This window comes from Callionymus lyra, chromosome 13 (assembly GCF_982586985.1).
Source record: "Callionymus lyra chromosome 13, fCalLyr1.hap1.1, whole genome shotgun sequence".
NCBI lineage: Eukaryota > Metazoa > Chordata > Actinopteri > Syngnathiformes > Callionymidae > Callionymus > Callionymus lyra.
The window spans coordinates 10018691-10045070 of NC_141830.1; the positions used below are offsets into that span (position 1 = coordinate 10018691).

Sequence of the window (26380 nt, forward strand, 5' to 3'; positions counted from 1 at the left end):
ATTTTCTGGTTACTGGCAAATAAGGTACTGCAATTAATATTTTTCATTACGTTTTTCCATCAACAAAAAATTTCAGAAAAATAATTTTGTTTTTTTGTTTCTGTTTTTTTCTGACAATGACAATGGCAGAAGTTTGGCTATGAAAGTCTCTAGCCAGAAGACATTTAACTTAATATATATTTCAGAATTCGAAACTTTTATGGCTAGTCTTCTAAACACAACATAGTATGTTTTTGTGGTGGCACACTTACTACAGTATGTGAATATTCTCATATGCTTAATATGAAGGAAATATTTTGTATCCATCTGATCTACGACGCTTACCATCAGCAATTCCCGGTAACATATATTTTAACCATCATCAACTCTAAAATATATATATTTTTTATCACATTTTGAGATCATTTGGATTCCAAACGTTGACCTCAGTTATATTGTAATTACAGCTACATGCCCACAGGGGCGCTCCTGGTTGCTCAATTACATAACAAGACAGTAGAAGAAGAGCAAACCGCCTGCTCGGTGTAAACACGTTGTTGCTCAAAAATGCCGAAAGAACATGTTTCTGCCTTTGCTCTTTATCAAACCATGTCATCAAATTCACCTCCACCTGCAAAGAAAGCTGCTCTCCGGGTAGATGCTCGTTTTTTTCTTTAAAAAGCAGGATCAGTTTTGCTGGTCTTGTTTGGTATTGTCACTTATAGATTTAAGATTTAGATCTAAATGTTATTTACAAAGTTATAATTATAATATGAACGAAATGTGTTATATCATTTTTACTCATGGTAAGGAATAATTGATTATCTCAACGTATTTTTTACGTTAAAAAGTAACGTATATTGAGTAAGAGTAGTAATAGTTTTATTTATTTCAATGATCAGTTAAAATGCAATTTGGTTTGTTATTGTTTGTATGCTATTGTGAACTGTTCTTATTGTGAACCTTTTTATTTGTTCTCGACAATACAGATCATTAGCAAATATTTGTGGTTACTTTTCAGATGATTTCACTTTTTTTTTTATCATCAGGTCTCATCAAAAAAGATGCAAAAGAAGAAGAAACCGGATGAAGGTCCAGTAACCAGCAAAGTAAAATCCAAAGAGAGGAAGAAAAGCAAAAAAATAAATATAAATGGATTGAAAGAAAAAGAAGCAGACATCACAACTGTACGTTTTTAGGCATTTTTTTTAAAGATAAGATTTTCTGGACTTTTAACGTGAACGATCTTTTAAAATGTCAGGATCACAAGCAAGTGAGTGAAGAAACACTGCAAGTTGTGTTGGATGACCTAGAATCCGTGAACAACAGTCGTGAGAGAGCCAGAAAACTGTTCCAGTGGCTCATCAACCCGGTTCCTGCAAAGGATTTTTTCAGGTATGCATTTCTAGAATTGAAAACAAATGCAATTTAATTGATACAGGTTTGAAACCAGGTTCCCAAAAAGGGAGTCATAATCTTTTCTCTCCCCTCAAAACATGACCTCTTTCTTTTGTCAGAGACACCTGGGAGAAGAAGCCAATCCTTATCCAGCGCAAAAATCCAGATTACTACAAAGGCTTGTTTTCCACTGCAGAGTTCGATCGCATACTGAGAGAGGTGAGAAAATGTAGAAGCTTCATTGATGAACTCGCTTGTTCACTGACCTATTTTTTGCCGTTTGAAGGACGACGTTCAATATGGAGTCAATCTGGATGTCACCAGCTACACTGATGGCAAGAGGGAGACCCATAATCCCCCTGGGAGAGCCCTGCCCTTCACCGTGTGGGACTTTTATGAGGTAAATATATTGTTAAGCATGGATTCCAGATTTATTTCTTACACCTTTTTCATCTTCTCTTTTAGGGCGGCTGCTCACTTCGTCTGCTGAATCCCCAGGCCTTCTCCTCCACGGTGTGGAACGTTCTCTCCATCCTCCAGGAGAAGTTCGGCAGCATGGCCGGAGCAAACGTGTGAGAATGCGAAACAAAAATGGACACAGACATGTGTTTTGCACCACATTATTATTTTCTCACCCCCCCCCCCTCAGATACCTGACTCCTCCCGGCACTCAAGGATTTGCTCCACATTACGATGACATTGAAGCGTTTGTGGTGCAGCTGGAGGGAAAGAAGCACTGGAGAGTTTACAGTCCGAGGTATAGACGTCATATGCGCATATTAGGGAGCAGACTACAAAATATAATCTTGTATATAAAATGGTAATAAATATTTCAACGATTTATAATGGAAGTAAATTATCTTTTTAGGTCAGAAGAAGAGGTCCTGCCTGTAAATTCGAGCCGTAAGTTAACCCATGATCCCGAGCATCCAAGAAAAGTTTGAATTTGTAATTCAAGCTTTACTTTTAGAAAACTTCAACCAGTTGGAAATCGGGAACCCAATCCTAGAGGTGGTCCTGGAGGCTGGAGATCTTCTGTACTTCCCCCGAGGCTTCATCCATCAGGGTGACTGTCTCCCCGACTCTCACTCTCTGCACATCACAATCTCCACCTACCAGAAGAACAGCTGGGGAGACCTGCTGCACAAGGTCTGTTGGTTCAATGCTCCTTCCTTATGATGGCTCATCAATTAGGTTTTAATCCAAATTTGAGTTAAAGTAAGGGTGAAAATAATTTCTAGTTTATTAAAATAAAACACTTGTTAACCATGTAAATAGAAAATAATCTGTCACGACATATAAAAGAGAAAAAAATGGTTACTAATGTGAAATATATTTAGTTAAAATCAACCTCAAAATTAGTATTAAATTAGTATATGCCAGCATATGTCTAAAGCATGTAAAAATACAATTATCTGATTTAACATAACTATTATTAACTATGTGATAATTATGTTGTTTAATACTAGAATGTGTTTTGTTTTTTTTCTTTCACTTTTATCTCTCAGCTTCTCCCAGCTGCCCTGGAGGTGGCCATGGAGGAGGATGTGGAGTACCGGAAGGGTTTACCTCTGGAATACCTTACGTACATGGGAGTGCAGAACTCTGACAAGGTGGATCATGTTTTGTTTTTCAGCTTTATTAAAATAAAATAAAAATCAACTGAGGTTATTTTTATTTTTTTTGATACCCAGGATGATCCAAGGAGGACAACATTCTTGTCCAAATTTGAAAGTCTTGTGAAGAAGTTGACAAATTACCTCCCTGTTGACGCTGCAGTGGATCTGAAAGCCAAAGATTTCCTTCACGACTGTCTTCCTCCCAAACTCAACGCAGGTACTACATCTGTCGTTTCACTTCGGGACATTAGATTGAACATTTTTGAAAGAATTTCTGCGTGTCACGAAAGACTCAACCAATAGACCAGAAACTTGTGGGCTTGCGGATCGAAATACGCTTGAATTTATGTAGAAGTTCATGCTGGTCCAATTGTTTTTTGTGCGATCTCATCAACTAATAGGGAACAATAGAATGATAACTGTACAACTGAGATGGATATTGTTATTTTTTTTATTATTATTATTGACTAAAGACTTGTAGCAACACTGAAAGCTAATATCGGTATTTAGAATGGTATTGCTGATTGATTTATGTTGCCGAGTATTTTTTTTAAAGCAGTGCCTAGATCAGAAGAATCTTTCAAATGGTACATTCTGTACTTTTATTGATTATGCAGGCTGATATGTGTTACATCAACTGAAATAAATTGGTAATTACTACCATAGATGAAGCTTCCAGCAGTGTGTCCGGAGCGCCTGCTCGCTGGGAGAACGGCAAAGTAGAACATGTAGGTGTCGACATCACAAGCAAGACCAGAGTCAGACTTCTTCGGGCAGGAATTGCTAGGTAAACGAAAGTATTTTGAACACAAATCAGTGTATTTCTTTTAAAAACATTGATCCTCTTCACAGATTGGGCAGCGAGGGAGAAGGTGTCTATCTTTACTACACTGCAGAGAACTCCAGGGTTTACCACAAGACGGAGCTCAAGAGTTTTCAACTTGACTCGGAGGTAGAGATTTACAGAATCTGGAATATAACTTTTGCTCAGGGATTCATCATTGTTCATTTGTCCTTCAGTGTTTGGATGCCATGGAGTTTCTAATCCATTCATACCCACAGTTTGTGACAGTCGGAAGCCTACCATGTGAGAATGCAAGTAGCAAGGTGAGTTTTAACGTCTTAACAAAACTCTTAATATTCTGTGTTTTATAACTTTGTCTCTTATCTTACCAGATCTTGCTTGCTGAGCTGCTCTTTGAGAAGGGGATCATTCAAATGGAATAAACTGAAATAATGACCATTAAATGACATTCTTCTTTTTAAACTCTTGTTTCACGTTGTCTGCTTGTATTCAGCACTCAAACTTCTTGCTTATATTAAAACAGAGAAACACAAGTTATTAAGTGAAATGATTATATTTAATTGTATTTAAATAATCTGATTACACCGTCACATGGAGATCCACACAACAGATAACCAGGTCTACGTCCAGGTCACCTCCTCACCGGGTTTCAGCTCCCTGCACAAAACAAAAGTCACAGATGGGCAACTCGGAATTGACTACAGATTTTAAAAAAATATCAACCATATTTGAGTCAATCTCACCTGCTATACAAGCGACTCTTGTTCCTGAAAGTGGACAGCTTCTCGTCCTGCATCTTGTCCATTTTCCACCCGATCAGAAATCCCAGTGGAAATAATAACTGTCCCCAGTATTGTCGTGCAAACTCCAGTACCTTCGGCATGGTTCCTATGAATCAAAACAATTTACTGAACTAGGGTTACTACTAAACATCCTCATACAAATGAATAACCTGTCCATATTATAGTGCAGGTGGTCATATATGGTGCATGCCAATCATGCCAACCTGGACTCTACTCTGCCTACTTTCCATCAGGCTGTGGATTGTCCCACCAGGAATAACAGGACAATTGACCGTCTTTATTCCAACTTGAAGGACGCCTACAGAGCCAAACCTCTTCCTCCACTCGGAAGGTCCGAGGAGAAGCTGAGCCGAGAAGAAATAAGAGAGGTCTGGAATGGTGTTAAAACCATCACTGGACACAAGACCAAGGCCTCTCTGACTGCAGTGGACACGGTGGAGGAGGCAAATGGACTGAACAACTTTTTCAACAGGTTTGAGCAGGTCACCTCACCCTCACTGCTGCCCGCCTCAGGACCTGCCCCACCTTCTTGTGCCCCCCCCAGCTCCACACAACCACTTCCCAGCTTCACCACACTCCAGGTACAGGATGTACTTCGGAGGATTCGTCCAGGGAAGGCTGCTGGTCCTGATAAGGTGTCTGCTCGACTGCTAAAGACCTGCGCTGCTGAACTAGCTGAGCCGCTCCAGCATGTCTTCAACCTCAGTCTACGGCTGGGGAAAGTACCAACTCTGTGGAAGACTTCCTGTATCGTTCCAGTCCCTAAAAAGATCCGACCGAGCGAGCTAAACGATTACAGACCGGTGGCACTGACTTCGCAGCTGATGAAGACACTGGAGCGGCTGGTCCTCAAACATCTCAGGCCACAAGTCCAGCACGCGCAAGACCCCCTGCAGTTTGTACAATTCTGAGTTTGGGGGCAGGAGTGGAGTGAGAGTATCTGGATGTTCTGTTCTATGTTAGTCTTTGTATCCTTTGTCTTTGACCTATGTTCTTTATCTTTATCTTTAGACTTAGATTGTGTCATCTTGTTCTTCCTCTTTATGTTCTTCTTCTTATTTTTTTTTTATGTATTAATTTTTATTGTTTATGAAAAATTGATGGCTATTGGTAAAAAACAATTTCCCGAAGGAGACCTCCTGAGGGATCAATACAGTTTTACCTTACCTTACCTTACCTTATATTGAAGGCATGGCAAATATACATGACTACCTTGTATTTGATTCAATGCACTGAGGGCTTATATGGGAAATTATGAATTTGGCAACATGTGATCAATTAAATACAAACCTAACCTTGAGATTTCTTATTAATCTGTTATTGCTTAACTGACTGAATGTTTAGAAAATATGTTTTCAATGATTTTCACTCACGAGTGTGAATGCTAAGTTAGCATCAACACTGGGCATTGACGTACACCTTCCAAAAAAGGCATTATTTAACAAAACAACTACCCAGAATACATAAATGATATTAACTAGAACTCCCCGAGGCCGGGAATCAGCAGATCAAGTCGTAAAATATAGCTAAACTTACCTTGTTATTGTGTTAGCTGTGGCCTGCGGTTCTTGGCTCACGGTGCAGAGGACATTGGAATATACCAACCTTGGAAATCTGGAGGTGGTAACTTCAGCAAAACGCTATGTTATCTCGAATTATGAAACGTGCAAATATACTGTAAATTTAGAAATTGAACAAATACGCGACTTGATATAAATTATTTTAAATCTGTCGTTCGGGCAAGTTAATAGTAAAAATGAATAAAACATTAGTCGCACCACCCCTTTAAACATGGTACGGCCCTATACCCTTTCACCCCTCGATGCAGCGGCAAACATGTCCGCCTGTTAAAGTGTGTGTTTACAAGCTTTAGCAAAAAATGTCGTAATTTTGGACCGTTACAAGAATAGCTTGGGTTCTTCTGAATACCCACAAACGATTATATTTACTCCGCATCCTATTAAAGGGTATGTTCCGCGCTTTAAACCTTCTTTAAACAGTTAAGCTAACTGCTAGCTAGCCCGCAACACAGTGCGAATGAATTAACTGTTTATATAAGCGAACCTCTAGCGTGCTAACTAGCGGCATTTGATATTTCTCTTTAGGCGAGAAAACTTTATTAAGTAAACATTTATACTAAGATGTGCTTTGTTTCCAACACCTTCTAGCGTCAGAAGCCGAGACAATGACGTCGATCATCAAGCTGACAGCAGTGTCGGGGGTCCAGGAGGAGTCTGCCCTCTGTTACCTGCTCCAGGTGGATGAGTTCCGCTTCCTCCTCGACTGCGGCTGGGATGAAAACTTTTCAATGGACATCATTGATGCACTGAAGCGGTAAGCTCCCAGCCGAACATCTCCAAAGTTGTGTAAAAACAATTAAATAGTAAAACAATTGTGGTGTTGCAGGCATGTTCACCAGGTGGACGCCGTCCTTCTCTCCCATCCTGACCCCTTGCACCTGGGAGCCCTGCCGTACGCTGTGGGGAAATTGGGTCTGAACTGCACAATATACGCAACGATACCCGTGTACAAGATGGGCCAGATGTTTATGTATGATCTGTATCAGGTGAGAAACCGTAAAACTATAACGTGATAGTTCACACACAATTTAAGGGTCACTCATTTTCGACTAAGAGTTGGGATCGAGTAATCTGTTCCATTTAAGCGTTATAGGCAAAATATATTTTTAATGAAGCGACTGGTGCTCCCCTGTCTTCATCTTCGTCCAAAAAGATGCACTTAAAAACATCCAAATACCTCCATGGTGCTCGTATGTAATATTCCTCTTGTAATGAAGCCTTGACAAGGAGTTATTCTGAATTTTTCTTAACAAATATATATTTTAAGATCTTGCAATATGTTTGAATGAGGAAAGTTATCGGGCAGGAACTGAGAGACCGCGACAAACAAAATGAAAATGTAAACTTATTTAAGTTGTTTCCGAACAATTCCTAATTTTGAAGATGGATATTACAGACGAGCACCATGGAGGTATTTGGATGTATTTGAGTGTGTCTTTTTGGACGATGAGATGCGATGAAGACAACTGAGCTTTAGTCGCTTCACTAGTGTATATTATAACTCTAAAAAGGAACTGATTACTCTGAAAATAATCCCAACCCTTAGTCAACATGTGAGTGAGTAGAAAATGAGTGAAATTAGAATGTTGGGTGATCTATCACTTTATTGAAACACAATTGTTTTGCAAGTAAATAATACTATTATGGTTGTTGTTGATTATACGTTTTAATTTTTAAGCCACATAAACGATTTTGGCTGTGAATATAAGCCCCAAATTAATGTCTCTTACTTTTTTTTTTTTTTACAATATTTTAAAATGGTTTTGTCCTGCAAGCAATGTTAATGAGTATCGTAACTTTATTAAGGTAAGATAAGGTAAGGTAAAACTTTATTGATCCCTCAGGAGGTCTCCTTCGGGAAATTGTTTTTTACCAATAGCCAGCAATTTTTCATAAACAATAAAAAAGAATACATAAAAAATAAAATAAGAAGAAGAACATAAAGAGGAAGAACAAGATGACACAATCTAAGTCTAAAGATAAAGACAAAGAACATAGGTCAAAGAAAAACAACAAAGACAAAGGATACAAAGACTAACATGGAACAGAACATCCAGATACTCTCACTCCACTCCTGCCCCCGAACTCAGAATTGTACAATTTAATAGCCCGAGGGATGAATGAGTCCCTGAGTCTATTTGTTTTGCACCTGGGTAGGAGCATTCGTGCACTCCTTCTGCTTCTCTGCTCACTGATGACAGTGTTCAGAGGATGACTGTCATCATCCATGATGAACAGTAGTTTGTTCAATGATCTCCTCTCAGCAACTGTCACCAGTGAGTCCAGCTTCATTCCAACCACAGAGCCAGCCCTCCTGATCAACCTGTCCAACCTGTTGACACTCCTCTTGGACACATTTCCACCCCAACACACCACAGCATAGAACAGGACACTGGCCACCACTTACTGGTAGAAGATGCAGAGGAGCTTCTTGCAGATGTTAAATGATCGAAGCCTCCTCAGAAAGTACAGTCTACTCTGAACCTTCTTATATACATGGTCTGTATTGCAGGACCAGTCCAGTTTACTGTCCATCCACACACCAAGGTACTTATAGTTGTCCACTATCTCCACCTCGTCGCCTCTGATGGACACTGGACGCGGCTTTGTCCTGGACCTCCCGAAGTCCAAGACCAGCTCCTTGGTCTTTGAGGTGTTCAGCCACAAAGTCATGTATCAGACTCCTATACTCGTCTTCGCTGTTGTCCCTGAAACATCCAACAATAGCAGTGTCGTCAGCATACTTCTGGACGAGACTCAGCTCTGAGTTGTAGCAGAAGTCTGAAGTGTAGATGGTGAAGAGGAGAGGGGCCAGTACTGTCCCCTGAGGTGCTCCTGTACTGCACACCACAGCGTCAGACTTGATGTCCTTCAGCCTGACATACTGTGGTCGATCAGTAAGATAGTCCGTAATCCAGGAGACCAGACCAGGGTCCACATGCATCTTAGTCAGTTAATCCTGCAGCAGAGTGGGTTGGATAGTGTTGAAGGCACTAGAAAAGTCCAGGAACAGGATTCTCACTGAACCGCTTCCTTTATCCAAGTGGGAGTAGGTCCGATGCAGGAGGTGAAGGATGGCATCTTCCACACCAACTGCTGGCTGGTAGGCAAACTGCAGGGGGTCTTGCGTGTGCTGGACTTGTGGCCTGAGATGTTTGAGGACCAGCCGCTCCAGTGTCCAGGATACAGGAAGTCTTCCACAGAGTTGGTACTTTCCCCAGCCGTAGACTGAGGTTGAAGACATGCTGGAGCGGCTCAGCTAGTTCAGCAGCGCAGGTCTTAAGTAGTCGAGCAGACACCTTATCAGGACCAGCAGCCTTCCCTGGACGAATCCTCCGAAGTACATCCTGTACCTGGAGTGAGGTGAAGCTGGGAAGTGGTTGTGTGGAGCTGGGGGGGGCACAAGAAGGTGGGGCGGGTCCTGAGGCTGGCAGCAGTGAGGGTGAGGTGACCTGCTCAAACCTGTTGAAAAAGTTGTTCAGTCCATTTGCCTCCTCCACCGTGTCCACTGCAGTCAGAGAGGCCTTGGTCTTGTGTCCAGTGATGGTTTTAACACCATCCCAGACCTCTCTTATTTCTTCTCGACTCAGCTTCTCCTCCAACCTCCTCCTATAGGTGTCCTTTGCCTATTATTATCATTAGTAGTTGTAGTAATAGTAATATTGTAATTGTAGTATAATTATTATTGCCATTATTCTGTTTTTGTATCTGTTTATTATTATGTTATATTGTTGCATTCCTAGTGAATGTAAATTAAATAAAAATCCTGGAAACTTTTACATTTTTTAGGCAAATGTTTTCCTTTGTAATTAATCATCTTAAACACCAAATAACATTCGGTCAACGATACTTTCAGTTACATTTTAAGACACAGCAATACATATGTCCATTTAAATAGATGTTCTTCCCCCTCATCTACTAGTCTCGAAACAACAGTGAAGACTTCACACTCTTCACCCTTGACGACGTGGATTGTGCGTTCGATAAAATCCAGCAGCTAAAGTACTCTCAGATTGTAAACCTCAAAGGTCAGTAACGGATGTTGATTTGACTTGACTTTGCATCTAAATGCGTTTCACAATGTTTGTGTCGACCAGGAAAGGGACACGGCCTTTCAATCACGCCAGTTCCCGCCGGCCACATGATTGGAGGAACCGTATGGAAGATTGTGAAGGATGGAGAGGAGGAAATCGTCTACGCTGTTGACTTTAACCACAAAAGAGAGATGTGAGTAAAACTGCAGATTTGTGCTGTTTGACGTTATTTAACCGATTCTTTGTTTCCAAAACAGTCACTTAAATGGCTGCACCCTGGAAAGCATTAGTCGCCCTTCTCTACTCATCACAGACTCTTTCAACGCTTCATACGTTCAACCGCGGCGTAAGCAAAGAGACGAGCAGTTTCTTAGTAAGTGTTTCATCAATAGTCATTTTATTGAGTTTACTTTTGGCATTTTCTATCAGGGGTTGCAACAGCAGTTTGTCTTTATTTAATATGCATTTTATTGTAACTGCTAGAAGGTTATAACTGCCAAAGAATACTCTGTTGGTATATCCAGCTGTAATGTCGGCCATGTTGGCTTTGGCAAGGCATGAGACAAAAGTGTCTATTAATGCTGAAGTCGCTGTTCTGTTTTTAAAATGGGAGAAACACAGTTTCTGAAGTAACTACATTAATGATTGATGCTGTTTGTGCTGATTCATATTCAGAAATATGCTCAGCAGACACGGGAAATTCGGTGCAAGCTCAATAGTGCGAGTGAATTAAAGAAACTTTTTAAGTATCATCACTTTTAAAATCGTATTCAGGCAAATATTTTCTGGGATAGGCTTGATATACTGATGAGTCTACCTGTGAGTCTGTGCTTCAAGCAGAGTGTCTCTTGTGTTATGAGACTTGTTGACCTAATCAATCTGTATTTATTTGACCATTTTTCTGTTAAATATATTCTGGTACACTCTTATTTGAATAGTTGAACATTTCTGTGTTTTTATTTATTTTCCTTTTCCGTGTAAAGTTCTCGTTTCGTTGTTAATTAAACTTAAATATGTAGGAATGTTTCAATACTAAATTATTTAAGCCCAAAAAAATGACCTCATGCCACCGGTTCACTTTGTATTTCAAACTTTGTGCTTGATGTCTGAGCTTTGGTTTAATAAACTTTCTACTTCCTTTATCTTAATTCTTTTCCTTTATCACTCTTCAAGCCAACGTGATGGAGACACTCCGGGGTGACGGCAACGTGCTTATCGCCGTGGACACAGCTGGGCGTGTGCTGGAGCTGGCTCAGCTCCTAGACCAGATTTGGAGGTCAAAGGATGGAGGACTTGGTGTTTACCCTCTTGCGTTACTTAACAACGTCAGCTACAATGTGGTGGAATTCTCAAAGTCTCAGGTTTGGCACATATAGGTTTTATATTAGTCTTTTTTTCTTTTTTTTTTCAATCATCTCGAGTTTTCATTTCGTGCTCTCCTCAGGTGGAGTGGATGAGTGACAAGCTCATGAGGTGTTTCGAGGACAAGCGGAACAATCCTTTCCAGTTTCGTCACTTAACACTGTGCCACAGTCTGGCCGACCTGGCTCGGGTTCCCAGTCCGAAAGTGGTGCTGTGCAGTCAGCCAGACCTGGAGTCAGGCTTTTCCAGAGAACTCTTCATCCAGTGGTGCCAGCACGCCAAAAACTCAGTCATCCTCACGTATCGCACAACGCCCGGGACACTGGCCCGCTATCTGATTGACAACCCGGGAGAGAAGATGCTGGACCTGGAGGTGAGACCAGAATGCCGCGTCCCAGGAGGTGATTTATCGATTTCAATTGGGTTTTAATCTTCCTTGTGACCACAGGTGAGAAAAAGGGTCAAGCTAGAAGGAAAAGAGTTGGAAGAATTTCTTGAAAATGAGAAAGTCAAAAAGGAAGTGGCCAAAAAACTTGAACAGGAAAAAGTGTAAGTCAGCCAGCAGAATAAATGACCTTAAAACCACCTTAAAATAACCTGGATGCCTCTGCAGGGAGGATGTGGACTCGAGCGAGGAGAGCGACCTGGAAAACGACGATGATCAGCCGGTCCCGGTGAAAACCAAACACCACGACCTGATGATGAGGAGCGAGAGCAACAGAAAGGGAAGCTTCTTCAAACAAGCCAAGAAGTCGTATCCCATGTTCCCTGTGCACGAGGAGAGAATCAAGTGGGACGAGTACGGAGAAATCATCAGGTGCTGCTTCAGCTTACCCAGATTTATGTGCATTTTTCACTCCATATGTTCATAACGGATGAGCTGGATTCACAGACTAGAAGACTTCCTGGTTCCGGAGCTTCAGGCCACAGAGGAGGAGAAAAACAAAATGGAGTCTGGGATGACCAACGGTGAAGAGCAGATGGAACAGGACCTTTCTGTGGTCCCGACCAAATGTGTCTCTAGTGTGGAAAACCTGGAAATCAAGTTAGTGATATATTACCCGTTTATTAACAATGCATTAGTTCCCTGTGGATGCAATCCACGAACATAGCACAGGGGTTCGTTGATGACTGCTAATGATCTATGTGTGATTGGTTGTCTAGCTACTGTATACGGTTCCTGTGATGAACTCTCTGGGATATACTCTAGTAACTCTCTTGTGACTTGAATAACGGGAGAAAAAGAAAGATTGTGCTTTCATAGCTTCTTAGTTCAATCTGCAAAAATGTCACAAGCATGCTAGATGTATTGTTGATGTTTCAGAGTTAGATAGGTTTCAAAATGTCTGCCTTAATGATTTGTTTTAAGAATGGGTTGCCGCGCTCATGGAAACATGATATAAACACTACACCTAAAAAAAATGTTTAGAACTTTTTGATACACTGGATTTTGATGTTACATTACATTTCTAATATCCATCGATGTGTATATATACGGTATATATATATATATTTATGTTTAATGTTTCGGCCAAACTTTCTAAAATTTGATTCTTTTCAATACTTTTTTCAAATAAAAGGAGAACACAAAAAGGCCGTTACTTTATTTTAATAGAAAATATAAGTCGCTTTTGTAATGCACGTAATTCAAGTAAATTTAAAAACGATTTGACACAAACATTTTCTTACTGCACTCAAAACACTTGTAGATCAGAAAAATATAATTCAACATACTATTCTTTATGCATTCAAAAAATGTATTTTATTTTGAATCCGTTTGAATAAAACAAGTTGAGATGAAACGACGAGAACAAATACAATTGTTTGAAATTGAAAATTAGCCTGAAGCAGGCTGTTAAAATATAAGGTAAGGTAAGGTAAAACTTTATTGATCCCTCAGGAGGTCTCCTTCGGGAAATTGTTTTTTACCAATAGCCAGCAATTTTTCATAAACAATAAAAAATGATGCATAAAAAATTAAATAAGAAGAAGAACAAAAAGAGGAAGAACAAGATGACACAATCTAAGTCTAAAGATAAAGACAAAGAACATAGATCAAAGAAAAATAACAAAGACAAAGGATACAAAGACTAACATAGAACAGAACATCCAGATACTCTCACTCCACTCCTGCCCCCGAACTCAGAATTGTACAATTTAATAGCCCGAGGGATGAATGAGTCCCTGAGTCTATTTGTTTTGCACCTGGGTAGGAGCATTCGTGCACTCATTCTGCTTCTCTGCTCACTGATGACAGTGTTCAGAGGATGACTGTCATCAGTTATGAATAAAATAACGGAAATATAATATTAATAAACCAGCTCTGTTTTTCTTTCAGAGCTTCTTTTGTTTTGTTAAGAGTGAAGGGGGGGTGATGCCTGATTGTGGCTTTTTTTCATGAGTAAAATACTTGTCGTTCCCTGAATACAACATGCTTGTCCTTTTGGTGTTTCCGCCCTCAGCCATCCATGTTTTTAACAACAGTTTACAGCGGTGCATCAGCGTTAATGGCCTTGCGTTGCTCAATTGTTTTTAACCCACAGTACAGCATATCACCCCGTTTAGTGGGGTTGGTGAAGATTTGCTACTCTTTCCCTCCCTCTTTGTGTCTCTCCTTCCTTCCCTCTTTCTGTCTCTCCTTCCCTGTTTCTTCGTTCTACAACTTTTTCTCCTTCTCCGATCATTGCTCTTGTTCCCGCTGCTAACATTCTTTAAGCCACTTCCTCCGGCTTGCTTGCTCTTCTCTCTCAAAGCCCCGGCTTGGTTCTCATCTCCTCGGCTTTAGTCACAACTTAACGTCACCGAGGCATAGCTGCGAGTACCGGCCAATCCAATTACAGTACAGCACTGCTTTAAATGCTTCAGTACCCAAGTATCAAATTCAGTCCTTTTTACCGAGCAACCCAACTCCAAACTATTATTATGTAATCCGTCTCCAGTGGCCTTTGAGCATTAGAAAGTCCCAAATTAAGTGAATCGTAGCCTTTATGTTGTAAGCTTTCAGGGAGTGCAGGTACATGTTACTAAGAACCGCTGTCATGCTACTGAAATCTGTGGACTTTGATGCATTAAGTTTAACTTATAAAATGTTTTTTTTTCTTCTCCTTTATTGTCACACATAACCCAAAACTGTGACAGAACTCATGAATATAAAATGGCTCCTCTCTCTATTCTGTCCCTCAGAGGTGAATCAATTCCGGTCTTGAATCACCTCCAGAAATGAATAACAAATTATTTTTGGGCTTGTCAGGCAAAGTCATTGAAACTGATGCTTTCTGTCAGCAAACTTCCCCCGATGTGAATTACAGCCCTGGCCGCTCGCCTGTGCCAGACTCATAAATATTAGTCAAAGTCTGCTCTCGTTTCTCCGCAGAGCCAGAGTCATGTACATCGACTATGAAGGTCGATCAGACGGAGACTCCATCAAGAAGATTATTAATCAGATGAAGCCTCGACAGCTGGCCATCGTTCACGGGCCTCCGCACGCCAGTCTGGACCTGGCCGAGTCTTGCAAGGCCTTCAGCAGAGACATCAAAGTCTACACCCCCAAGCTGCACGAGACCATCGACGCCACCAGCGAGACGCACATCTACCAGGTGGACAAAAAAAAACAACCAATCAATATTTAGTTAAATCAGAACTGAGTTGACATGAGAAGCTCTGCAGGATGAGGTTTGACCCGCTTGCTGTGCCGCAGGTCCGCTTGAAAGACTCCCTCGTCAGCTCACTGCATCTCTGCAAAGCCAAGGACACGGAGCTGGCCTGGATAGACGGCGTGCTGGACATGCGGGTGGTGAAGGTGGACACGGGCGTGATGCTGGAGGTGGGTGCGAGGGAAGAGCAAGAGGACCTGGAGCAGTCCATGGACACCTCACCCGATCTGGGCGCGGAACACAGCGCGGCCGCGGCGGCGGCCCAGCGGACCATGAAGAGCTTGTTCGGAGAGGACGAGAAGGAGCCGTCCGAGGAGAGCGACGTCATCCCCACGTTGGAGCCTCTGCCTCAACAAGAGGTTTGTTCGTCATTTAAAATCTAGAGAACTTTGAAAAGGCTGGTGCTGGTTTTGAAGGTGCTGGCAGTAAGTAGAGCGAGAGCTCAGGCACGATGACTCAGCCGTGTGGGTGTTTCAGCCGAGGAATCCTCCAGAGTGTGTTTTACAGCCGAAGCATCTTTTCTTTTCTTCTTCACTCCTCGCAGGTTCCAGGTCACCACTCTGTGTTCATCAACGAGCCGCGGCTGTCAGACTTCAAGCAGGTTCTGCTCAAAGAGGGAATCCAGGCCGAGTTTGTGGGTGGAGTTCTGGTCTGCAACAACATGGTCGCCGTACGCAAGGTCAGTCTGCGAACACTGAGAGAGAGAGATAACTTTCATCTGTTTGATTAGAAGGCTACATTGAAACTATGAGCAGAATGAAATCACAATACATAAATATGGAGTCCAGATTCAGGCAAAGTAAAAAGTTAAGTTCAGCCAAAACAAGACCTTCAGAGTAGAAGGTCTAGTATGGAAGTATAACGGTCGTCAGAAAATGTTTGGTTAAATTCAACATTTCAAATGCAGAAACACATATTTTTTTCAAATTGAAATTGTTTTTATGAAAATGTTGGTATGGTAGTCACACCAGATAATACAAAATAAAGTGTGAGCTACACTGTCAGCATTTCAGCCAATTATACCAACATTTTTTTAAATGTTGTATATTGAAAAGTAGAACATTCAATTAAACTATTGTATTTTGGAAATATTAAATTTCCTAAAAAAAAATAAAATAATTAAAGCTTTCACTATAGAAATGATTCAATTAAATTATTCTATTGAAATGTATTTTTAAATTTGAAATGTTAAATTCAACCTTTCAATATTATTATAAAGTTATGTTTCGGTGTAAGTTTTGGGGGCCCTGGCAGAACTTGACTTGAAGTCTGATCATTCGTTCAAAGGTAACATTTCGAGTTAAGAGCCACTTTGAACAATGCAAACCATGGAATCTGCTCAGAACATGGTTCAGACAAAGATATTCTGGGTCGAAGAAATAACTTGGCAATGAGAGAAAAAAGCAAGTCTTTTGTGGGGAACCGAGGTTTAAAGGCCTTATGCGGTGCAAAAGTTCTGAGAACCAAGCTTTACAAAGAGTTTAGGTTCAAGGACTGAGGATGCCTTAGATCGTTGGGAAAATCTCCAATGTGAATCAAAAACTATAGGTTAAACGAGGACAAGAATCAGCTTGAAAGTGTCAATACTTCTGCAGTGATAGGCCAGAAAGAATGAAGGCTTTTAGGCTCAAGAATGAGGAAATATAATTTTGGGTAATTTTAGGCCTGGGCAGGAAGAACAAAGACCTGGTTCCTTTAGGGTCAAAATGTGGTGTTGAGGGCGAAGGGGAAGACCCAAGACATGGAGATCAATCAAGACTTTAAATGACCAGGTCCTCCTCAGTCTTGGATCATCAGATTCACACACCAGATCAAAGATCATGATGATAATGGGTTTGTTGAAGGTGAGAGAGTATTTCAAAGTTTGTGTTGAGAGTAGATTCTCTGCTCCTGACGTCACCGCGGCGGCAGCGACCTAAAACACTCAAGATTGAAAGTAAAAAGGCGCAGCCTGGGAAAGTGAGATAAAGCCCCGAAGGCACCTAAAATCCTGACTTCAGAACACGAAAACGTAAACTGGAATAAACAGAGGAGTGAGCCAGAAGCCGCCAACAAAATTCATAATTGACAAGAACTTAAAATAGATTCAACCCAAATAAGAGAAATCAAAGCGAGCTGCGGCTGCTCGTGTGTTTTTTTTCTTTTTTTTCTGTGTTGAGGCGGGAACTTGAAATAGACTCGTTAGACACTTTTATCCCCAAAATGTCAGATTTTGGAAGAAGGTTTTTGTTGAGGAGCGAGACGACGCATAGGGTCTGACTTGGTGCTGTTCCACAGACGGAGGCCGGGCGCATCGGACTGGAAGGATGCCTCTGTGACGATTATTTTAAGATCCGGGAGCTGCTGTATCAGCAGTACGCCGTTGTGTAGCAGGAGGAGAAGATCCAGTGGAAGACTCTCATGTATAGTTGCTCTTTTTACACTCGTTTTCCTACTGTGGTGATTCTCTTGGACTCAGACCAGACCGTGAATCCTGGATCTCCTGTACAGAAGCCTCCTCTTTGGCATTAAATTGTCTTTTTTTTTTCCAAACTTTCTTTTGTTTTCACACAACTAGGTAATAATCTCATTGGTTTAGGGTTGATGACAAATCAAATCCTGACCAAAAACGATCCATTCAAGAGGTTAAAAACTGGGGTACCTCAGTTTAATTCACAGGAAGGGCTGGAGGTGGATTCAAAATACTGATGATTAAAGATTACAACAAACTATTTGGCACCGAAGGAACCAGAGGAACCCCAGGATTTTGGGCCACTGCGAACAAAGACTATGAAAATTAATGACATGTTAAAACCTTCTGGATCCCCCTATATTCAGAGTAAAGAGAACCAAAAAAAAGTCCCGACCCAGCGACCAGAGACACCCAAGACAACGAGGATCCGCATCCAAAGCCACCAGTGTTACAATCTTAACACTGTCGTGACTCGTAACATAATAAAATGGTGATTAAACACGTGGTCTTGACCAGTACCCGCGCGATGTCTCCTCACCTCCAGCAGATGGAGACATTTCTAAGAAGAGACATGATCAGTGCTGCGAGCTCTGATTTCCTCTCCTCTCACTTTCCGATCACCTCACACGGTTTCTGCCAAAAAAAAAAAAATAACGGGATGGTTCACAGGCTTTATCCACGGATGAAGAGGAACAACCCAGCTGGAAAGTTGGCTGATAAGAGGAGAAGGTGTCTGAGAGAAAAATGAACTTTATTTGTATTTTATCTTAGCATGTCTGATTGATCCTTTGTTTTGTCCATCTTCATTTTTTTTACTTTTTATAATAGGATCTTTCTCACTTTTTTTTTTCCCTGGCCACCTTCACTTTCTTTTCATTCACCTTTTTTTTCGTTTGTTCCTCCTTTAATGGATTTATCATTCATTATTTTCTTCCTTCCTCACACTCAGTGTTCTTCTCTCTTCCTTTTATTTCCTACCATACTGACTCCAAATGAACCGGTTTCCTCCTCTTTCCCAACCAATCTTTTAAGGAAATCTCTTCATTGGTTCCTTTTGCTTTCATTCTTTTTATCTCTTTCTTTACTTGTCCTGTGTTGATATATTTGTTCTTTAATTTAATACAATTTTAGGCTATTGAATCAACATTTAGTATTTTTTTCCTCTATTATGTTTAATGTATTTCCCCCATAACACTTTTTCAAACATTTATATATCTTTATGTATTCTTAATTTTTTTAATGGATTTATATATATTTTTTTTTCCCCAAAGGGTTTAAAAAACGAACAAACTATTTGAATGTCATTTACTTCCACTCTACATTTGCATGTTTTTTTATTTGCTTCAAATCCTTCAAGTGCGCGAACATTCAAATCTCTCCGTCCCGGCTGCATCCCTGATGCGACTTCGTTTCTGTTGTGTGGCTGGTGGCGACTCGGTTGGATGACGTGTCGACACATTTGTAGAAACCTTTGTCTCGATCCTCCTCCTCGTCCTCCTCCTCGTCCTCCTCCTCGTCCTCCTCCTCGTCCTCCTCCTCGTCCTCCTCCTCGTCCTCCTCCTCGTCCTCCTCACCCCGGCACTCGCACGTGCCTGCAGAAGTGACGACACACACGACGGTGGAGACTCGTCCTGCACTGATAGGCTGTTAAGCAATCACAGCGGATACACACACACACACACCTACACACACACACGAAAACTGATACAAGTAGTACAAGGAAAGCGAGCCGTGTGAACAAGTGTGTGTTGACACGCACTCGGGTTGAGTCTTGAGCACAGATGACTGGCTGTCCGTGTCGTGTCGGCCTCTTTCCCCTCCAGTTGCGTAACATACAGTTTTGCACTTTAGAGACATTAAATTTTAAATGCTCAGGTTTTTTTTTTTTCTCCTATTAATCCCCCCGCCCACCACCCTGCTCGCACAGTCACAGAATGATGCCATCATTTATTTCCCTGAACCTCGATAACCTGTGAGGGACGGTCCAAGAGCAGAGGAGGCGAGCGCCCAGTCACTGCTTTTCATTTTGATAATTGACCGACAACGCCAGAAATGTCCATCAGCTAATCCTCTTAGCTTTCATAATGCTGACTCTGTCACAGAAGCTCCTGTTTTAATGTAACGAGCAGCTAAACCCCCCCCCCCCCCGCCCCACCATCCCCTCACACACACACACCCGCCCCCTTTCAGAGCCAGAGGGCACTACCAGACCCCCGCCGCCCCCTGCAGGTCGCCCTCTTGTCTGCGCCATGATCCGTCCGATTGGATCTCGTCCACGTCTCGAGGATGGGGGTCACGCTACAAACACTTGAACTACAAAAGAACCCTGGAGGACCCTGGTCTCTCTCTCGTTTCATGTGATCGGGGGGATGACTCGGATTTAATCCCCACGGTCCCCCCTTCTCCCGCCTGAGCAGTCCACTTAACAATCACGTCACCGCGGGGCAGTCGCTAAATATTCCGACGTAATCCCGTGATGTCATCGCACAAATGTCACCATCTCCGCCTGCCTTCGAGGCCCGGAACAAAGGCCACGTTGAGACGCGAGCATCTGGACAAGAATTCCAAGGGTCCGCTCCAAAAGTCAAGAACTACATCGGGATGTTCAGTCCTTAAGTTTTAAGGGTCAAGGTCTTGTGAGGTAGCTCTTTTTCAAACTAAATTTAGAGCAGTCGGGAGGTTCATGCCAGACGGAAGAAACAAAATCTTCAGGTTAATGAAGGCGACTCCTGTTCGACATGTCTTCGTGTGTTACATCCTCCCGAGGTTCCTGGGTTTCTTCTTTCGTGCCCCGGAGGGTTTCTAAAGATACACACAAAAAGAATCCAGAGTTCTACCATCATAGAAGCAGAATCCTCTTATGCAACCGACTCCTCGCACTGGTCCGCGGAGCGAGAGACGCTGGCGGACACAAATCCGCGAAGACGCTTTGCTTTGGCAGCGTTACCCACAATGCCGCGGTGCATGATGATGTCGTAACGAGAGATGGCGACCGTAGCGCTCTGTGTGTGTTCCACACATGAACAAACCCAGGGCGAAAAAGGATGTTACAAAGAAAGACTTGAAGAAAGAAAAAAGGTCGCGGGTACAAAAACGGTGGTGTTCAGGGTATTTAACACAGGCTGCTACGAGTTAGACCCAGGACTGGTTGGGGAACACCTTTGGGTCCCCCCTCTGGAAGAGCTGGACGATGCAGCCGGGGTGAGGAAAGTCTCGGCCCCTTGACCCGAACCTGGATCAGTGGAAGAAAATGAGTCGAGAGGAGAAGACAAAAAAAACAAAAGGTTCCTAGACGTATACAGTAAATGGGTCCATTACGGATTGAGGGTCAAGAGTCAAACACAACTGGGACTTTTCCAGTTTAGAAAAAAGGTCACGAAAGCTAGAAAAACAACAGCCATGTCCAAGTCCTGAGGTCTATACAAGACTCATGGGATCAAGACGTATTAGACCTAGTTGGGGGGGGGGGGGGGACTTGAAACAAAAAAGGGGCATCAAACTCAATCGACCATGTTGTCACCAGAGCTAAATAGCTTTACTGGCCCTACTCTGGTCGACTGAACCAGCACAGTACCAAGCAGATACTACTTTAATACCCGTTCCAAGCTGGCTCAGTGAGAAGGAGTTCCATATGCCCAGTAGAAAAGTTGTTTTGGTACAAATGAAAACTTTCTTTAACCAATACGATCTGAAATTTAGCCTTTTTTTTAGGGTCACAACGCATTACATTCGTCTCACGCCCATGAACCGTCAGCCGTGGAGATTCATGGAAAAACGAACCTGTTGATTCACAAAAACCAAAGTGTAGTGAAGAGGATCCGTGTTCACCGCCCGATGACTCGGAGACGTCGGACGGCTGAGTCACGGATGCGGAGTGGAGTGGATGTGAAAAAAAACAAGTGAGGAGGAGTGTGAAATCCCCACGAGTGACTCAGCAGTGTTTATTTTCGGTGTGGATGCCAGCGCGCTGACCAGTGGCCTGCAGACTTAACACAAGCCACGAGTGACGTCTGTCATGGAAGACGAGATAACTCACCGTCGGAGGGAACAGAGAGAGCTTTAACTCAACAATGTTCCGTTTCATATTTTGATCTTAGTCGCATGACTTCGCACATGCACAGGAGACTAATTTCTGTCTGTGAGTGGATCACGGTGAACATGCTTCTGACCCGCCAGTGTCGTCTTAGTGTTCTGGAGGTCAGAGGTTTTCCTGGAGCGAACGTCACTGTTCAGAGAATCTGCAAGTTTTAAAGTCTGAAATCTTCAGGCAGGAAGTGTGACTCAGACATGTTCAATTGTTATTCTTTTCTTGACCATATTGTGGTAATTTGTTCTCAAAATGAATAGGTTTTGTATTTATCTGTTTGTTTTTTTCACCCTTTCTTTTTTTTTTTAATGGTTTTCAATGATGATTATATACTTGGATAATTATTAACTTTTTTTAAATGTATCTTTTTAATGGTTTCTAATGATGATTATATACTTGGATAATTATTAACTTTTTTTAAATGTATCTTTTTAATGGTTTTCAATGTTGTAATTTTCTTTTTTTAATTAAATTTTATTCTATAAACGGTTTTCATAAATTATATGTAAAATTCAGTTATTAATTATTAGATCGTTCTTAAATTTTTCTTAATTTATATATTTTTTGTTTTTCAATGCTAACATTTCCTTATTGCTTTTATTTGATAGGTAATTTGGATTTGAATTTCTTAAAATAAAAATAAAAAATACATACATTGATTTCAATTGTATTTTTCTCATTTCATACTAACGAATATATTTGTTCTATATTTATTCTTGGCAACAAAACACCAACTAGATGATCAAATGCAAATGAATATAAAATGTATATATAGGATATATAATTTAATTGAGAGATTTTTGAGAATCTATCTGGTCAATTTTATACATTTTCTTCAATTTATTTCCGTAAAATTTCTGGTTATAAGCTTTAAACCAAATTATTTATTGAAAAAAAGCAATAAACCGAAATAAAACTAAAAGCCAATTGAATAAATAAACGTAAACATGTGACTAGAACTATATTCATATTAAACCATTAACCCTGATGTAATAAAAAAACCATGTGAACGAAAGCATAAACAAATTGGTAAAAGGCATGAAGTCATGTCTTTGTGTCATGCTGTTCATCACGAGCACCATCAGTCAGGACGCTTCGTATTCCACCCAAGAATCACAGGTAAAACACAAAAACAATCACCAAGATTAACTTAATGAATCAACTTTATTGAGTTTGTATTTGCTACTGTAGGGTTTCCTCCGAGAGCTCTGGTTTCCTCCCACAGTCAGATGTGGTAACAAAGTTCAGCATGAGGAGTCATGACGTTGCAGAGGCAACCGCTTCCACCTCACTTTCACGGTCTCACCTGAGAGGATCGACCCACAGACCTGGTGACCATTGATTGATTCTCAGACGTAGAAAAGTACTTTTTACTGCTTTTTTTTAATGTTAGCAACAGATATTCACTCAGGAAAATAACCGTGATACTTCAATAAGCGTTGTTAAATTAGCTTAATTGGATACAATTGTGGGAAGGAGACATTTTTACATGACTCATAATACATACAAAAAGATGTGTGTGTATATATATATATATATATATATATATATATGAAAATACAGAAATAAAAAAACACATTACATTTAAATTAAGTTATTGCAAGCGAATACTGTATATTTCGCAACTTGAACAATTTCATAAACCTTTTAGAAAGGATGTTGTGTTAAAATTGTTATATATATATAAATATATATATATATATATACAATACCCTCTATAAAGTTGCTCTTAAATATAATGTGTTATTACTATATTTATATAAATAAAATAAAAATGAACGACTTAAGATTTTTGACGAGAAGTGACTTAAAAAAACAAATTGATTATAAAAACTTGAATATTTGCATTAAACAATAAAATAAATACATACAAATAGAAAAGAAGAAGAAAACAATCGATGATCAAAAAACAGTGGAAAAGTCCATCCTAAATAATAATAAACAAAGTACTTTTTTATTTAAACAGAATAATGGTAAACTGAAAAAGAAAAAAATTGTAAAACTTTTTTTCGCCACTATTTGCAGAATATAATTTACTTTTGTTGTAATAGTTGTCATGTAATTGTGTGTGTGTTAGGTTAAGTAATTTTGTTTCGTAATCTTTATTTTCCTTATTTTTAATATTTACCTAAGCTTCTTGATTGGATTGATTTTATATTTGAAATTATAATGTACCATTTTTAATAATTTTTTGCGACACGTTTTACATGTGGTTTGTCCCGCAGGGGCCACCGTACCCAGGTGCTAACCACAGCTGGTTGGTTGGCAGCGGATGAGTGACTGACGTCGACATGAATCATCCGGTTTTCTCCAAGTGAGCAGCCGTGACTCGCCGACTGTAGTGCGGCTCGTCATCGACACGCTCGAGGTGATGTAAGCGTTTTTACGTGGCGAGCGTCCGGTCAGACTGTGGAACCGGCGAGAAGAGAGGAACACCAGGCTAAACCTCTGTAAGCGGGCGCTGGCATCGCTCCCCACTGGTCGCTGTGTGGTCAAGGGGCCGGTGGGAGGGGTGTGTGTGTGTGTGTGTGTGTGTGTGTGTGTGTGTGTGTGTGTGTGTGTGTGTGTGTGTGTGTGTGTGTGTGTGTGTGTGTGTGTGTGTGTGTGTGTGTGTGTGTGTGTGTGTGTGTGTGTGTGTGTGTGTGTGTGTGTGTGTGTGTGTGTGTGTGTGTGCGTGTGTGTGTAATCCCTTGGCATGTCCTCGCCCTCACACATGTTGCGATGCATGCATTTGAAGACTCGCAGGGATAAGGACTGACGGGGAGCCGCTACACTTGGAGGTCTGCCTCGAACCGCGCCGGCCTTTCGGGCTCTTACGTAAGGGGGCCGTCTGCGAGAGATTGCGGCGGGGCCGAGGCGACCTCTGACCTCCCGGTTATTTTGCTTAAGTGGGCAGCTGCACTGATGTTGTTAAAAGATGACATGCTGTTTCAGCTTTGTCGACCCACCCCCCCCGCCCCCCCGTCGCTGCTCCTCACCGTCAGCCTGGAGGGACCGGGACACCGGCCATCGACCTTCTTTTGGGGACTCGGGGAGCAAATGAGGTTCTGCACTTTGTCCCGGGTTTTGCCCCGGGGGTTCCTCCCGGTTTGACACCTCGGCGTTGAACAAATCTGGCTTGGAGTAGTTCTGGTTTGAGCGTCTTCCAGATGACTGAGCTTCTGTCTTCACCAGAATAAACCCAAACATTTTTGGAACTTATCAATCATTTCCTATGTGAAGATGTCTTTATTTAATTATCAATTAAAGTGGCTTCAACCAAAGAAACATTTTCCATTAAAATAATTGCTTAATTAAAATAAATTAAAAAAAACCCTGTGATTTATGAAGAAAATTTGCTTTCAAATATTTTCAATTTTAGAAAAAAAGTTACTTTGTTTTACAAAAATATTTTTGGTTAAAAAAAAGTAGCTTCAATCAAAAAACATTTTCGATTAAAAGAATTGCTTAATTAAAAAAAAACCCATCAATTATGAAGACAATTTGCTTTCAAATATTTTCAGAAAAAGTTACTTTTTTTTACATTAAAAAAAACATTTTTGATTAAAAAAAAGTTGCTTCAATCAAGAGTCAATTTTCTGTTAAATAAAGTTGCTTCAATCAAAAGTCAATTTTCTGTTAAATAAAGTTGCTTCAATCAAAAGTCAATTTTCTGTTAAATAAAGTTGCTTCAATCAAAAGTCAATTTTCTGTTAAATAAAGTTGCTTCAATCAAAAGTCAATTTTCTGTTAAATAAAGTTGCTTCAATCAAAAGTCAATTTTCTGTTAAATAAAGTTGCTTCCGTAAGAAAAAGAAAATGGTTTCGATTGAAAAAATATATATTTTCAATAAAAAAAAGTTGCTTCAATAGTTTAAAAAAAAGTTGCTTCAATAGTTTAAAAAAAAGTTGCTTCAATAGTTTAAAAAACTATGCTTCAATAAAAAAAAAATCGGTTTAAATTTAGTAAAGTTGCATCAATAAATTCAATTTAAAAAAAAAGGAAATCGTTTCGATCAAAAAGATATTTTCAATAAAAAAAAGTTGCTTTAATGCTAAAAAAAAATATATTTAAAATGAAAAAATATTGTTTTATGAAAAAAAGAAGAGGTAATTTGTTCAATAATAAAAACTAATTATAAAAAATTCAATTCATTGTAGCAACTACCCATAATAAGTAAAACGGAAACACAAATCTGTGTGTGTGTGCGTATGTGTGTGTTTATGTGCGTGGGGGTGTGTGCATGTGTGTGTGTGTGTGTCCCCTCTTGGCTTTGATACGATAACTTGCCGTGTGATTTTCTCTGGAACGTTAAAGTTTGTGGTTTCCAAGAATCTCCATCGAGAAAGACGATCGTGAACCGACTCTGTGACAAAAGCCGTTTGTTCCACGTTTACCATCGTCGTTTACGCCTCATTATCCCACGTCCTGCAGTTACTTTTTGGGGGAGATCGTGTAGATTTGAGAGGCGCTGAGAGACATATGACCTCAATTACTCAGCTGATGGACACGCAGGTCATTTATTAGAGAGTCCAGTGAAGTCCATGAATAGCCCTGAAATAGAATCTTTGTGTCGAGAAAAACAAAAAAAAGTCAGATAAATAGACGTAAAAAGAAGTGAAACGTAT

The 26380-nt window shown here is 40.6% G+C and overlaps 3 protein-coding genes across 6 annotated transcripts; 2 read left to right on the forward strand and 1 right to left on the reverse strand.

Annotated features, from left to right (window-relative positions):
- The first annotated feature begins 506 nt into the window (after positions 1-506).
- Positions 507-4333, forward strand: riox1 (ribosomal oxygenase 1). The gene is made up of 15 exons (XM_087805764.1): positions 507-633; positions 1029-1166; positions 1241-1374; positions 1497-1596; positions 1664-1777; positions 1843-1949; positions 2027-2134; positions 2246-2280; positions 2348-2526; positions 2886-2990; positions 3072-3213; positions 3663-3783; positions 3849-3948; positions 4017-4103; positions 4173-4333. Exons 1-15 carry the CDS (start codon positions 547-549, stop codon positions 4221-4223), a joined length of 1608 nt encoding a protein of 535 aa, XP_087661890.1. The 5' UTR covers positions 507-546; the 3' UTR covers positions 4224-4333.
- Positions 4334-4335: 2 nt separating this feature from the next.
- On the reverse strand, positions 4336-6260 carry ndufb1 (NADH:ubiquinone oxidoreductase subunit B1). Of its 4 annotated transcripts, none has more exons than XM_087805768.1 (3): positions 6141-6260; positions 4545-4689; positions 4336-4458 (listed from the first exon to the last, which is right to left on the reverse strand). In XM_087805768.1, exons 2-3 carry the CDS (start codon positions 4682-4684, stop codon positions 4422-4424), a joined length of 177 nt encoding a protein of 58 aa, XP_087661894.1. In that variant the 5' UTR covers positions 4685-4689; positions 6141-6260; the 3' UTR covers positions 4336-4421. The 4 variants fall into 4 exon arrangements, with proteins under 4 accessions (XP_087661894.1, XP_087661893.1, XP_087661896.1 ...); XM_087805767.1 differs by lacking the exon at positions 6141-6260 and adding an exon at positions 5419-6079; XM_087805770.1 differs by lacking the exon at positions 6141-6260 and adding an exon at positions 5176-5391.
- Positions 6261-6390: 130 nt separating this feature from the next.
- On the forward strand, positions 6391-18866 carry cpsf2 (cleavage and polyadenylation specific factor 2). The gene is made up of 15 exons (XM_087805760.1): positions 6391-6571; positions 6773-6938; positions 7011-7170; positions 10107-10212; positions 10282-10411; positions 10476-10591; positions 11392-11579; positions 11663-11953; positions 12029-12129; positions 12194-12397; positions 12473-12625; positions 14954-15176; positions 15278-15592; positions 15778-15912; positions 17511-18866. Exons 2-15 carry the CDS (start codon positions 6790-6792, stop codon positions 17601-17603), a joined length of 2364 nt encoding a protein of 787 aa, XP_087661886.1. The 5' UTR covers positions 6391-6571; positions 6773-6789; the 3' UTR covers positions 17604-18866.
- Positions 18867-26380: the final 7514 nt, after the last annotated feature.

Bases quoted from the DNA above. Each gene is read 5' to 3' on its own strand.
- ndufb1 (XM_087805767.1), bottom strand. From the start codon at position 5,461: ATGTTTGAGGACCAGCCGCTCCAGTGTCTTCATCAGCTGCGAA. The intron at 4,690-5,418 runs GTCAGTGCCACC...TTTGATTCATAG, and splicing joins GTGTCTTCATCAGCTGCGAA to GAACCATGCCGAAGGTACTG. The intron at 4,459-4,544 runs GTGAGATTGACT...TGTTTTGTGCAG, and splicing joins AAGAGTCGCTTGTATAGCAG to GGAGCTGAAACCCGGTGAGG.
- cpsf2 (XM_087805760.1), top strand. From the start codon at position 6,790: ATGACGTCGATCATCAAGCTGACAGCAGTGTCGGGGGTCCAGGAGGAG. The intron at 7,171-10,106 runs GTGAGAAACCGT...CTCATCTACTAG, and splicing joins TTATGTATGATCTGTATCAG to TCTCGAAACAACAGTGAAGA. The intron at 15,593-15,777 runs GTTTGTTCGTCA...CACTCCTCGCAG, and splicing joins AGCCTCTGCCTCAACAAGAG to GTTCCAGGTCACCACTCTGT.
- riox1 (XM_087805764.1), top strand. From the start codon at position 547: ATGCCGAAAGAACATGTTTCTGCCTTTGCTCTTTATCAAACCATGTCA. The intron at 2,991-3,071 runs GTGGATCATGTT...TTTGATACCCAG, and splicing joins GAGTGCAGAACTCTGACAAG to GATGATCCAAGGAGGACAAC. The intron at 3,214-3,662 runs GTACTACATCTG...TTACTACCATAG, and splicing joins TCCTCCCAAACTCAACGCAG to ATGAAGCTTCCAGCAGTGTG.